The 15,292-nt window shown below is 42.7% G+C and overlaps 1 protein-coding gene across 6 annotated transcripts in view; it reads right to left on the reverse strand.

The window, feature by feature from the left end:
* Nucleotides 1-10,713: 10,713 nt before the first annotated feature.
* The window catches only part of ATRX (ATRX chromatin remodeler), a 92,763-nt gene continuing 88,184 nt past the window's right edge, over nucleotides 10,714-15,292 (reverse strand). For all 6 annotated transcript variants that reach the window (XM_082208195.1, XM_082208191.1, XM_082208193.1 and 3 more), the window contains one exon: nucleotides 10,714-13,750. In XM_082208195.1, coding sequence (XP_082064321.1) covers nucleotides 13,448-13,750 — 303 coding nt within the window. In that variant the 3' untranslated portion in view covers nucleotides 10,714-13,447. The remainder of the gene's footprint in view (nucleotides 13,751-15,292) is intronic.

The following is a 15,292-nucleotide window of genomic DNA, read 5'->3' on the forward strand; positions in this document are numbered from 1 at the left end:
CTTACTCTGTGTGATTTATTGCTGGCTGGCTTCCAGACACCCCAAGGGTCATCTAGTCCAACACTCTGCAGTGCAGGAATCACAGTTAAATAATCCCTGACAGATGGCCATCCAAGTTATGTTTAAAAACCTCCAATGAAGTAGAGTCCACCACCTTCCAAGGTAGTCAACTCCACAGTTGAACAGCTGTTCAAGTTGATTTGCACCCTCGAAACTTTCAGGATTGTCACATTACATGAGCAGCAATCCATCTGTGAACCAAAGCCTTTCAGCAAATATCCTAAAATCTTTCACTTAATAAATTCTCCAGGTTTTAGAATGTGCCCCACCCCTACCTAGTTGCACTATAGCATCTTGGCAACAACCTGATTTGAAGTTGCTTCCTTGTGGTTTAGCCACTCCCACATACTTCCTGTTTCTGTTGTTCTTGTGGAACTGAACAAAGGTTTAGCACAACAATTGCAGCCAAACATTAAGACTTAAAAAGTGGAAGTGTGGTGCTGGCATGCTGTCACAATGTAAATCATTTACACTTAATTGAAAGAGGTGTGGAGACGAAATTGCTGCCCACCTGTTCTCTTTTGCTTCTGAGTGGAAGCTTGGGGGGCTTTGCTTGCGTGTGGAGTAGTGATGGGGGAGAGATTCAATTCAGTCCACACTTTAAAAGCAAACCGACCTGATATGAACTTCCTGAAGCAATATGAGAAGCAAAACACAGCCAGGTTTTGAAACTGACACTTCTGAATTTTGCAAGGCAGTTTCGTCAGTCAAGTAACCCGTATGAAAATGCATACTGCTAGGAGGATGTGTGCATAAACACGCATGGACACATGAAAATAACATATTAAAAATGTGTTATGTATGGGGAAACTGCTCAATAAAAATGTGCGTATCAGGCAAAAGTTGAATACAAAAGTAGTGTGTATATTTGGATAAATTTGCCTTCAAGTGAAAAGGATGGGACAAAAATCACACACTGGTGTGGGAATGTGGAGAATGGAGTTTAAGACTGGAAGAATAACACTGGGATATGGAGAGAAACCAAGTTGACAGTTACATATCCATTGTCATGAGGGTCAAGAGGAAGCTGATCCCATTAGGATTTTGTTTTGCTCAGGGAAAGTGAATGTAGGCCAAGCAGAGGATACATGCAACACACATAGCAAGGGGAGAGCTGTGAGTGTGTGTGTGGAGAAACAAGGGTGGTGTGTGTGCTGTGGGTAAAGAAGCAACTGAGTAGTGGGGACCAGATAGGTATTTTCCTCCCTCTCTCCTTTCCCCGCTCAGCTGCAGGGTGCAATGAGGGAAGGAGAAGAAGCCAGATCTCTTGTTGCAGGCAAATGAGAGACAAGAGCAGCAAGAGTAGCAGCTTCAAGTGAGCAGGGGTGGCATGACATCACAGTGCAACTAACTCCTGCTGTGGGGATGAGGGGAAGGAGAGAGAGGGCAGGCGACAGAGACACAAACGGTGCCATAAGAGGAGGAAGAGGAGGCCAATGCAGGAGAAACATGGGGGTGTCAAAGAACATTAATATCTCAATAGGAGGAGCAGGCAGCCCAGTACAATTATAAATTCGTACTGGGAGCATACACCAGCAATAAGACACCCACCTGGATATGCTCTAAGACCATAAAAAGAAGCATAAAGAACAGGAGTAGAACAACCAGTTAGCAAGTAAGAGAGAAAATAAGATACATCAGAAGAGGATGGGCTTCTTAATTATGATGCTTTGAGATAGGATGGAACCCAGACATTCTGCTGCCTGAGGCAAAGGACAAGAGGGCACCCTCCATGCCATGAACAGAGACTAACTAGACTGGCAGTTGAATCTGACTCCAACCCTGGCAGTGAGGTAACATCCACTACTGCCCCCTAGGGGCAGCAAGCTAATTTACAGAGGCTGTGGGAATCACATAGCTCTGCTCTCCAACAAAGGAGGGTGTCTGCCTGCCCCCACCCCCACCCCAACATCTTCCACCTGAGGCGATTTCCTCACTGCCTAATGATAGGACTGGGTCTGCTCAAAGGTAAACATCAAATGGGTTTCAATTAATTTGCCTTCAGGTTTTCTGTTAGGATATTAAAGCTGGAAGAGTAATTTATGCCAAGCGAAGCATGGGAGCCTGAATGTATATTCTGAGAGTTTCCACAGCTTTTTAATTCAGTATACCCACCTGCAGCATAAAGAAGTCAGCATTGTGGGATCCATTTCTTCTTTGGGAACTGTCTTATAATTTCCTCTAAACACACACCATTTGCAGCTCCCCAACTCTAATAAGCTTTTGGGAAGCACCAGAGAGATCAATGAAAATCAAGTGCCCTGCTTTGCAAAAACAAAACCAACAGTGGATACATCTCTGCATCCATTTCTTATTTACACATCACTTTCTACATAGGTAAAGGTAAAGGTAAAGGTAAAGGTAAAGGTAAAGGTACCCCTGCCCGTATGGGCCAGTCCTGTCCGACTCTGGGGTTGCATGCTCATCTCACTCTAGAGGCCGTGAGCCAGCGCCGTCCGCAGACACTTCCGGGTCACGTGGCCAGCGTGACGAAGCTGCAGCTGGCGAGCCAGCACCAGTGCCGCACACGGAAACGCCGTTTACCTTCCCGCTATAAAGCGGTCCCTATTTATCTACTTGCACTTAGGGGTACTTTCGAACTGCTAGGTGGGCAGGAGCTGGGACCGAACGACGGGAGCTCACCCCACCGCGGGGATTCGAACCGCCGACTTTACGATCAGCAAGTCCTAGGCACTGAGGTTTTACCCACAGCGCCACCCGTGTCCCCTGCATAGGTAGCAGCCTGCTAATGTGAGCTAACGATCTCAATTTACAAATGGGTGGAGAAGGCAGTGGGGAGGAACACATACAGATCAATGAGGGCAGAGGGATTGACTCTTTTGAACCTTACAGAGCTGAGTCTAGCTGTAGGCAAGTGGGTGAACATATGGAGGCATTTGTGGGGGAATGGAGGGAGCTGCCGTATGCCACATCAGTCCATTGGTCCACCTAGCTCAGTACTATTGACAATGATTGGCAGTGGCTCTCCAGGAAGGAGTCCTTCCCAAACCTACCAGGAGAAGACAGAGATTGCACCTGGGGTCTTCTGTGTGTGAGCATTTCCCACCCACCCCTCCTCCAACATTCTCCTGCACACCAGCTCCGCTTTTGTGTGTGGTGCATGAAGGTCAGACTGGAGAGTTTGTGTTCCACATGTGACGGTCATTGAGCACCAACCAGACTGTCAGGGGCAGAGCTTGTTTACACGCATGCCCTGACCCATTTTCAGCCCTTGTCAGATACACCAGACAACTTGTCAAATATACTGAAGTTAGAAGCAATAATGCTTCTGAATACCAGTTGCTGGAAATGCTCTTCTGCTTACAGGTTTCCCACAGGGAACTCTGGGAACAGGATGCTGGACTAGATGGGCCACTGGCCAGATCCAGCAGACTGGATGCACAAGACTTTTCTGTCCTACTCAACCAACAATGGACTAATAAATCACTTCTAGGAATATGGTAAAATGACTGTGTCAGGCTGGAAAACCAAAAGCGACTGGCTGGAAGAGCTGAAAGTGACAAAATGAAATTCAGCCTAGACAAATCTAAAGTTATGCATTTAGGCACACATACATAAATAACAATCATATGCACAGGCATACGATAGCCACATATGTACATGGATTGCTGTTTGGACGTACCAAAAAGATCTCAAGTTTGCAATCAAACACAAGCTGAAAGTGAGCCAGATGTTCTGTGAAATGGCTGCAAAATAAAAATAAAAAATAAAGCTAATGTGTTTTCAAGCTGCATTAATACAGCCATAGCTTCCAAGTCACAAAGCAAGTAATCATTCCACTTTACGGAATCTAGTCACATCTCACTTGGCGTATTATGGGAAGTTCTGCACAACATGTGAAACAGGTTCAGAAGGAGGGTGATGATGGTGGTCAGGGGCATGGGGAATAAGCCCTATCAGGAAAGGCTGAAGGACTGAGTGTGCTTCACCTGGAAGAGACATTACCCTCGTAATCCCTGTAAGCTTCTATTATTTAAAACAAAAGCAACAAAAAAGTGACAGAAAGGAGCAGAGCAACAAACGTGAACTTTACAAAGTGCAATAGACTCAAACCAGTGACAGTAGACAAGGAGACGCATTTGCACCCTACATTTGAATTAGTATCATACCCAGGGCCTTTTTTTCAGTTGGAACTCTCTGGAAGTCAGTTCTGGCACCTCTCAGGTAGGCACCATTGCTATTCCAAGAGAACAAAGGAGGTGTTCATGGTGAGTTCAAGCACCTCTTTTTCTAGGAAAAGAAAGCACTGATCATACCACTTTAGACGTCACAGCTTTCTCCAAAGAATTATGGGAAATGCAGTTTTCTCACTCTCTCTCCAGAAACTAATTCTGTCTCATCTCTTACACACAGGCCACATTCACACCATACATTTATGATTCCACTTTAAACAATCATGGCTTCCCACAATGAATTCTGGGAGCTTTACTTTGTTCAGGTTGCTGCAAGTATCGAATACCTCCTTCACAACAGGCTGAGAGTCAAATGTGTCCCTTTCCTTTGCACTGTTTGCATATCCTTCTGTGAAGGCTTGGAATCTCTTTTCACACTTTAAATGCCATCTCTAAAAAAGGGTGTAGAAATTGTGTGGCCAATATTTTCCCACTGCCTAAAACATTCTCTCCTGTCCTATAGAGCATTCACTATATATAAGTTTTAAATAGGACAGGATTTGGGACACTCTCACACAAGCTCTGGGAGGCTCCTGCAAAATCTTTCAGGGCCATTTGAGTTCTCGCAGGAGCCTCCCAAAGCCCTGTAAAAAGTCTGAGAGCTTGGAAGCTCTTTTTGAGTCAGGAAAACCTTGTGCAAAAAGAGCTTCTAAGCTGTCTGCCTTCTGTGCATTCAGTTTGTATGATTTCAGACATCAACTACCTAAAGGTTTTGTATTAATTTTAAAAGCCCTGAAGAGTTCAGGTCCAAGGTGTCTCAGGGGTTGCCTGAGTCCTTCTATCCAAGCTCAGTCACTGTGATCACCTGCAGGAACGTTGTTGGTCATTCCCAGAGTTGGTGAGGCTTACTTGACAACAATGAGAAACTGACCCTTTGGTGTCATTTGCCCAGTACTGTGGAACACCTTGCCAATAGAGATTAAGTGGGCCTTCTGTGCCAACTTTTAAATGCCTGATGAAAACTTTTTTTAAGAGTGTATCTCCCACAATGATTTGTTGATGCTTGCCTTTAACATTTTTTTGCTGTTTTAATGCTTTTATTATATGGTTTCTATCATTTTAATGTTGTAAACGGCTTTGATATGTTAGGCGAATTAGTGGTGTATTAATATTAGTAAAATGTTATTATTTATTAAATTTTTATACCACCCTTCATCTGAGGATCACAGGGCGGTTTACAATATAGCAACACAAAAATACATACCATAACAACAAACTAAAACAATACACACACACACACACACACACACACACACACCAGTTTAAAAGGCCAAAAATTATTTAATTAGCCAAAGGCCTGGGAGAAGAGGAATGGTTATCCTGGTGCCTATAGATACTTAATGAAGGCACCAGGTGAGTGTCCCTGGACACTTGTAGGATGCTATAGAAGTGGGAAGCCACCACAGAGATTAGCAATTGGCCAGTAGCTACTTAGGTTTTGAAAAACCAGCAAGGACTTCCTGAAGAGTGGTTTTAATACAGCCTGCTTCATGCAGGCAGGGACTACCCACTCTCTCAATGAGACATCAATCACTTCTCCGGCCCAGGTAGCTAACTTTCCCTGCTAGTTTTTGTCAGACAAGGGGGGCAAAGGTCCAGAGCACAAGTGCCCCGACTGATCCACATTCTTGAGGCTTATTAGCGGAAACTCATCCAACATAACAGGACTAGACAGTGTTCCAGACACCTCAAGATTTGTCTGCTTTCGGGATCCCTTTCAGCTCTACTATTGTTTGATTATATGACCTTCAAGTCTGCCCTGATGCTGCACCAAGTATCCAGGTGGCCACGGCTGGATGAGACCAATTCCAGCCTGTTCACCCACCCAAGTCTCAGTGATACAGACCAGACCAGTCTCCTCATCCATAATGAGATCATGGATGAGGGAGGTCTTACTCAGAGCCATCCTGGCATTCAACAAGAGCCATATACCTGAAGGCTGGCTGATAGGACAACTGCAATTCTCCAGGGTACTGTCTGCCCCTTACCTGGCCTGCCCCACTTCTTACACCTTACCTCCCCCTACCTGAACCACTGCAATTCAGTGCCCCCTGCTCACCTGAACTCCTCTACTCCCAGATACATCTCCCTCAATAGTACTGGGGTGAAGTGAATATATTGTTTTCCTCCTCTTACTGTTTCCATCAGGTCCTGCTGTGTTATTTGGTTTTCAACATTAGATTCTAGTCTGGGTTGAAAAACTTCCTTTGGAGGAAGCATCTAAAATGGTGTGCAGCTATTTCTACTCAGGAAGGTTCCTTGGTATACTTACCTGACTTCTTATCTAGAGGTGGGAGCTCTGCTGTCCATATGCTTTTATTCTAGAGATCTTCAGGTTTTGAGCCTGGATTTGCAGAATGTCACCAAGCCCAGGTCCAAATCACTGCACATCTAGTTTGTTGGAAGGGTTGCACTGGCCACACAGACATGGGTGGTTGTGGGGGGGGGTATAAATGCAGGGCGAAGTGACAAAGTGGCCAGAACAGGTGTCCCTGTTCAAAACGATTGTTGTGGGATCTCGCCTTAAAATGGAGCAGTATGCTGGGGCAGAAAGAGAAAATTGTGCTCCATTGGGAAAGCTTAGCGGTCCTCAACCTGTGGGCCCCCAGATGTTGTTGGACTACAACTCCCTTCATCCCTGAGCTCTGGCCTTGCTAGCTAGGGGTGATGGGAGTTGTAATTCAACAACAACTGGGGACCCACAGGTTGAGAAAGGTTGTAAGGCTTAGAATATCTGCATATCTCTTGGTGGTACCAAAGGTATGACCAATTGCATTATTAGAAAAACTGGTTAAAGAAGTAAGGGCATTAGCAAGGACATGGGACTGATGACTTCCTTGAAGTCTCATATCCTTCCATTACATTTTCAATCAAACATGGTATTCACAAGTCACATTTACAATTATTGTGTGGAGTATTTCCTTGATTCTCTGTTCCGATATTAGGAAGCACAGAGAGGAGTTTACCGAGATGTTAAAAGAGAGGGAGAGAGGGAGAAAGAGAAAGAGAAAGAGAAAGAGAAAGAGAAAGAAAAAAGAGAGAGAGAGAGAGAGAGAGAGAGAGAGAGAGAGAGAAAGAAAGAAAGAAAGAAAGAAAGAAAGAAAGAAAGAAAGAAAGAAAGAAAGAAAAAGAAAATGGCATTCCCACTCAATGATCAGTCAATCTGGGGACCCCTCCTCTGACAGTATGAATGTGGGGGAGGGTTCCAAGATTGACAGGGAAAGGCAAAATAAAAAGGAAAGAAATCTTTTGGTTTTTATTTTTTATTTTTATGAGCACATGAAAGAAGGAAAGGTAAGGCCTGTAAAGGAACCCCCCCACTGCCCCTAGGGAAAACTTGTAGGGAAGAAAAAAAAACAAAAAACACCCAGACAGTCTCAAATACACCGAATACACCAGATTTAGGAGGAAAAACAATAGAAAAAGAAAAACCACGCATAAAATGTTCACATATAGGGAATTCCACCAGAGGGGGGTGGGAGCAACACAACGAACGCAACCGCAGTCAGGGTTTAGGTCTGGAGGGTGGGACGCCTCCTCCTACTTGAAGAAGCTCTGAAGACCCTGCCACCGAGCCCAGAGGGAGGCTTCATCCTGTCCACAAAATGCCTTCCAATCAAATCTAGAAAATGTAGCATTTGCCAGCCTAATCGATCAAAGAGCTGCAGTAGGATAGCTGGGTTTATAACTCATGAAACATGAGTTCTTTGCAGGGTTTAAGGATGGCCCCCGGGGAGAGGAGGGCACATGCATAGTGGGCAAAAATTCAGCATGCTCACCCTTTTCTAGTGGGAGTTTCAGAGAAGGTATAATAGCTGACATAATAGAAGTTTATAAAATTATGCACGGCATAGAGATTTTCTCCCTGCCTCGTAACACTAGAACTTGTGGACACCCAATGAAGCTGAACGTTAGACGATTCAGGACAGAGAAAAGAAAGGACTTTCAGTTATGGATCCCACAAGAGGCAGCAATGGCCACTAACCTATATGGCTTCAAAGGATCATTAGACAATTCATGGAGGAGATGGCCATTGATAGCCTATGATGGCAGCAATGCTTCTGAATGCCAGTTGCTGGGAACCACAGATGAAAAGGTTCTTGTGTTTGGGTGCTACTTGTAGTTTCCCCCCAGGCATCAGGGTGGCCAGTGTGAGAACAGGATGCTGGACAAGATGGGCCACTGGCCTGACCCAGCAGGGCTCCTCTGATGTTCTTGTGCATGTGCCCCTTCAATTCTGGGTCTCAAGCATTGCTGTCATTTGGGGTTTCTCTTAAATCTGAAGCAGAGCTCTTCAGTTGTCATTATGCCTCATTAGAGCACTGGAACCATTAAACCGAAAGAGCCAAGAACTCTTGGGGTTCAAGCGCACTATAAAAGGAACTTTAGCAGCTGCCATCCTCCCCGCACCTCCTGCACCCCCCCAAGAGAATCAGGATACCCTTCTCTGCCTGCAGACCAGTTAAAAGCAGCTTGTTCTGGTCTCTATGACACTGGGTTCTAGGCACATTCAACACAAGGCCAGACTTCCCAGCATTTCTGCCACGTTGTTTGCAAAATGTTACTAAGTTAAATTTATCATTGGCCACTGGGCCAAAGCTATCAGAACCACCAGCAAAAGGTGATTAGATTTCCTTCAGCACCCGAGACCTGCAGCTCTTGATTCATTTTAAGCTCTGGACCAGAGTGGAAAACGTCTTTCAGCCCAACGGCCTTATTTCCTTCTGGGCAACTTTCTGGGGCCTACATATCACTGGCGGGAGGGCTACAGGAGGAAATCGGCAGAGCAACAAATGTGAACTTTACAAAGTGCAGCAGGCTTGTTCCCTTACAGGCAAGAAAAAGGCACAAAAGCAAGAGTTCAAGGGTACGTTCCATTCAGTCAAAAAACCCCAAGGGGGGATAAGCTGGCTGGTGCAGGGTGTGGTTTGGCTAAAGTTCAGAGGGCCATAGAGGCCTATGTGATCATATTTGGTCCCTGGGCCCAAGGCTCCACATTCCTGCTCTAGACAATGCCAGTATGAAAACCCAGTACCCGCTGTACATTGCTACCCACCCCATGGCACCGAACTGCGAGTTTCTTCCTGAGGTTCCAGTACTTGTGCCCCCCTCCCCCAAAAAACAGATCATGTGGCAAGGCTGATTACATGCTATTTGCTTCAGATCAGTATTCCTCCAAGATATGGTGGTATGATTAGGTGGAAAGATTCATGCAATAGATCTTATCCACCTGGTTGCAATATGCATGTGTTCCGCACCACGAAAGCAGCAGGTAAGTGGTTGTGGATGTTTGTGAAAGCAAAACCGAGTTTCCCCATTTCCGGTACTAGTTTTTAATACAGCTTATATTTTAAAGGGTTTTTAAATCATTTTTAAAAATCTGGCTAAACCTCCAAAGATTAGAGAAGCAGCAAGATGTACAGGCGGTGTACAGTGTACACTGGTACAGTGTACAGGGTGTGCAGGATCAGAGAAATGGTGTTGCTGGATCCAGCTCAGCTAAAAGCATAAGTGTATAGTATTAATCCTTCCTCTCTCACACACAAAATTCACAATGGCATCTCTCTCTACCTGTCTTTTTGAATCCAGCAAAACTTTTGTGACCGTGAATATGAATGGAAACACTTGGGATACCTTTGTCTTGTTAGGATGGATATTTGTTATTTTTTTAAATTGGTGTTCGAATAGCAAAAGTTGAGTTCCATGAACTGTTTCTATGAACTGAATTGAAGGTTCTCCACAGCAATTAAAACTAGTTATCTGGTAAACCTGCAAAGGAAAAGCTGCTCAAACTGAGCTTTACAGGGAGCTGTTGGAATAGATGAACTAACAAGATCATAATCCATATTCAGGTGCATCTCACAGTACAGTGGTACCTTGGTTCTCGAACAGTTTAGTTGTCGAACAAATCGGCCCTTGAACGCCACAAACCTGGAAGCGTTCCAGTTTGCGAATGTTTTTCGGAAGCCAAGCATCCAACACAGGGTTCCAGGAGTTGAACTGACTCCCGGAACTGATTAAGTTTGAGAACCAAGTACCTCTAGTTACGAACATAATTCATTCCGGAGGTCCATTCTTAACCTGAAACTGTTCTTAACTAGAGGTGTGCTTTCACTAATGGGGCCTCTTGCTGCTGCTGCTGCGCCACCAGCACACAATTTCCGTTGTCATCCTGGGGCAAAGTTCTCAACTCGAGGTAACTCTTCCAGGTTAGCGGAGTTTGTAACCTGAAGCATTTGTAACCTGAGGTACCACTGTATAGAAAATGCAGCTTTTGGGAAGTACATTTGGCCATGATGTATATGGGTCATAAATATTAGTGTTTCAGGAACATTACTATTCAGACAAAGTTTATGGTTTATCAAAATCTAGGGGTCTCTCAAATCTCCAGATCTGGCACTGGTTAGCTATATCAAGAGCTCCACTTGTCATGTTAGCAAAGCAGCACAACAGAAATTAATCCATTTTGGTCACTTTATTAAATCAGATATTAAATAGCTTTAACTACCAAACAGCACTTCGAATGGTGAAAACACAGATAGCGTATTGCCATACTTGAATGCTTCTCCTTAGAAACACGTTTCCAGTCCTTAATATATATTTTACAAAACAGCCTTATAAGAAGTGACATATTTTCTACAGTACTCTTATGATATTTAATACACAACTGAAAAACTGTCTTAAAAACAAAATAAAAACATAGGCCAAGTCTTAACAGCTGTATGATTTCAGCAGCCAAAGCTGGTCAAGGGACTGAAACATTACTATGCAACTGGGACAAAAACATGTACAATATCACAATACTAAGCAAAAACGCTTTACATCCAAAGGAATAAACAGGTTACAAAAGGTGGAGAATTTAGCAGGCAAAACTGTATTACGAGCAACAAGTTATCATCTTATATAAGCTATTTCAACTAGGTAAACATTTAAAACAAATATAAAAATGAGTTTTTTTAATAACTGATGACATTTCTGTCATTAAATGTTGGTTAAAACGTGACGCTATACTAAAAAGCACGTTATTATGCAGCTATATGCCAAGTGAGAAATATGTATGAAAAGTGGTCCAAGTTTTAGTTCAATGCTTCTTGTCTCCAAGACATCCTCATCCACACCAGTTGCCTTTTTTCTGTTGTTGTTGAGGTTGAGAAAAAGTGTTGTCTTTAAAAAGTTGGTGAAAACTTTAGTCTCCTGAGTTGATGTAAAAATGCCACTCAGATTCCCAGCTCTATTTTACAAAATGTAGGAATATCCTGGGCAGCTACCATTTGCCTTCAAGCATTTGTCTAGGAATCTTTATTTTCACTTCCTCTGAAGCAAATATAGCAATCTTTGAGCACTTCCCTTCTCACCAAATTAAAGAAATGAATCATACCACTAGCTGAACAAGGGCTCAGGATGTCTTCCCATTATTAAAAGAGCTGAAAACAGCAACTTATGGTTAAATCTGCTGCAATGATCAAGCTGTGCTCCTATTACCAACCAAAGCATTTTCACTGCAAAATTGAATCTTTCCCAAAATTAACATTGCCTGGGTGCTGACTGATTCACTCAGATAGGAGAAATAAAACGTAACCATTCTTCTAGAATGATTCATAAAACCAAACTTTTATTATTATTATATATTTATTTATACCCTGCCTTTTTCTCTGACAGGGACTCAAAGCACATTATAGATAAAAAATAAGAAATTTTAGACTACAAATTAGCAACTCTTGCTTTTTCAGTGGTGTGAATCCTACCTAGCGTTTATAAATCTCCAAAATAACCCTACTCTTTACTTGCTCCTTCTCCAATGCCTCATATGCACCTGTCATTTAATTTTATGCCTGCGTTCCAATAGCTGTATTTTCTTCTGGAGACATCAGCTAGACTAATGCGAGAAAAAGATTTAGTGGGTCTTCATAAGCCCAGAAAACAGACAACTATTCCACTTTCATGTTGTAAAAGTAGCTGTTAATGAAGCATAATTATTTGGAAATTTACTTCTCCCTCCAGCACAGAAACAAACAAACAAAAAACAAAACAAAAAAACCCAAGCTGTTTCTTCCACTTTCATATTTATATTTTTTAAAGGGGGGAAATAGGGTGGGAAAGGAATACAGGGTAAAATGAAATTCTTATCTATAAAACAAGGAATTATTTCACAACTCTTGACAGTACTGCAAACTGTGAAAGCACATTCCTTCATGTGGTTAAAGAGCAAATGGTTCTAGCCATTTCAAAACTGCTTACTGAAGACAGGCTCAATCCCAACCACTGCCACCATATTTGAGCGCCAAAGTACCAGGAGTATATTTCTCTTAGCCCGTCCACAACCATCCTACTGCCGGCAACAGGATGAGACCCTAGCACCAGTATAAAGGAGTCAAAAAAATGTGCTTTGTATCGGAACGAGCACATGGTGGAAGTATACTGGTGAAGGATAAAAAATTATTGATATTATTCCATCACATACATGAAATAAAAGTGGCAGAAGGCTAGAGGAAACAGCAACTTCTCAGGCTTTAACTTAAGGCTGCAGAGAGTTTCTAAAAAAACCTGCACGACTTGGAAGTTCAAAAGCAGTAGTATTTAAAAATATTGCACTCAGTTCTGTTTTAAGATCATTTTTAAATCTTATGGTTTTTTCCCCATCACAAATTCTAAGATTAGAATAAATTTCCGTGTCAGTTCTGTCTTTACACTTTATATTTTGTGAAAGATTATAAAAAGTTCCATAATTTGAGGAATCAACTTTAACCAAGAACTCAGCTGTGCACCTTTGTGTGTGAGACAACCAAAATATACAGATCTGTGTTACTTCACTAAGTTTCTCCCATTTAATGGCTGTTTTTATGGCTATTAACAGCAAGCATAGGAGTTTAAACAGGAAACCTGTACAGCCCCTAATGTTATGGAAAGGACCTGTTTTCACTGAAAACAACTGGATATCTCCTGTACTCAACACATGTAAGAAGATTCTAGGCAACACCACTAAATATCGGGGAGGGGGCTTATGTCTTATTAAAACAAAGTGAATAATTACAATGGAACGTGCCGATTAAGCTGGGGGGGGGGGCGGGCGGCGGAAATCATTCAAACTATTTAAACAGTTGAGTTCTGTTAAGCCATTGATTCCTAAAAAAATAAAAAAGTTCTCTCTCACTCTGTGATTTTAACAATCCTTAAAAACTTTTAGTGCAAAATAATCACATTGGTTTCCCTTGGGATGGTCCTGGGCCTTTGCCGCTCATTGGAAGAGGAGCCCGCTGCAAGGGGGGTGGGTGCTGCATTGCACCAGCAACAGATTGATACATCCCTCTCATATCTATCTGTTGGAAGTTGGAAGGATTCATAATCAAACCCGGCTTTGGCATCATTGCATGACTCATGGCTGCTTGCTGAGCCACATGCTGCGCTGCTTGCTGGTAGGTCAGCTGCTGTGGCTGCTGCTGGCTGTACTGCTGATGGAGTCTTCTGCTCATCAGAATCCTCTGAACACAACCGATTAGCTGTGGAGGGAAAAGTGGAGCTGTTATAAGGGCATGACCTGTCTCAATAATGCCTTTCCCTTCAGCCACAGTATCCCTGACAAATTGATTTTAACCTGAAACTTGATACTTGTTGCACCGCTACCACCATCACTAATGTGGCGGCATTTTCAAGCTAGTGACTGGAGGCACCAGTTAGCAATACCATTTCGGACCACAGTCCCCTAATGACTCACTCATTGTGTTGCAAGCAACCTTTATCTTGGTTGCCATCGGGGCAAGCACTCTCTGTGAAATTGCTCCCATCTATCAGTTACAACATTCTCTCCTCTAGTACCATTTTCCATCTCTCTACCCCACCCCCCGTCCAGCAACCTGAAAATTCTTATGTGAATGACCAAGTAAGTATTTTGTGGCAAACACCACACGAGAAAATACTTCCAGTCTGACAGTACGCCTCGGAAAAAGTTTCAGATTTCATAATATAACATGAAAAACCCTGCAAGACTTTACATAACACGCATGTTAATTCCTTAGTGTTAAGAAGCACTGATTTCCAGCCAAAAGTATTTGGTTAGCAAGGAGGTAAACTTGAAAAGAATATCAATAATGTCTGGTGAAGGACTACTTCAGTTCTGCTCATTCAAGATTGTTTATATCTATTTCTAAAGAAATTGATTTTTCTTTCAGAAGTGCTATGAATTATATTGACTTTATACTGATCATCAAGATCTGCATAGCACTTTTAAAATAAAATACAGAGAATGAAACAAATTTCCTTGTTGCAGTAGTATTTACATAGAATTATTATTATTATTATTATTATTATTATTATTATTATTATTATTATTATTATTATTCCACCATTCATCACTAGATCTCAGGCTGGTTCAAAGCATAAAAATACAAGAAAAAACACAAAATACATAAAAAAGAAGAAAAAGCACAATATCCTCCACCCCCCTACCCCAAGGGCTCAACAGATTACAGTGGTATCTCTGGTTGTGAACGGGATCTGTTCCGGAGGCCTGTTCACAACCTGAAAAGAACGCAACCCGTGTCTGCGCATCGGCGAGTCACGATTCACCGCTTCTGCACATGCATGTGATGTCATTTTGCGCATCTGCAGGAAGTAACCTGTTCCGTTATTTCTGGGTTGCCACGGGACACAACCTGAAAACACGCAACCTGAAGCAAAAGTAACATGAGGTAAGACTATCTCTGAAATTCTTACAACAGCCTTGTTAAGGTAGGGCAGCAAAACTATCTTCATATTACAGGTGGGAGGGTGGATGGAGGATGAAAGCAAGTCCCCCCCCCCCAACACTAAGCAGTGATACATGCCATCTATAAATTAGCTTATGTGGGTTGATACTGATTTTAAAAGGTTTTTTTGCCCGCAGATTGCTCCAGTCAGCTTCTTCAATTTTAGTGTCTAGGTCAGTTTCCCAAAGTTGTTTAGTAGCTGAGCATCACTCAGTGGCCAGAACACTGAGTATTTTATGTAGTGTCAGCAGAATTTTTTTGGGAATGCTGAGTTGTATTTAGAAATATTTTTTCAGA

Source organism: Podarcis vaucheri (assembly GCF_965113315.1).
Source record: "Podarcis vaucheri genome assembly, chromosome: Z".
Classification (NCBI taxonomy): Eukaryota; Metazoa; Chordata; class Lepidosauria; order Squamata; family Lacertidae; genus Podarcis; species Podarcis vaucheri.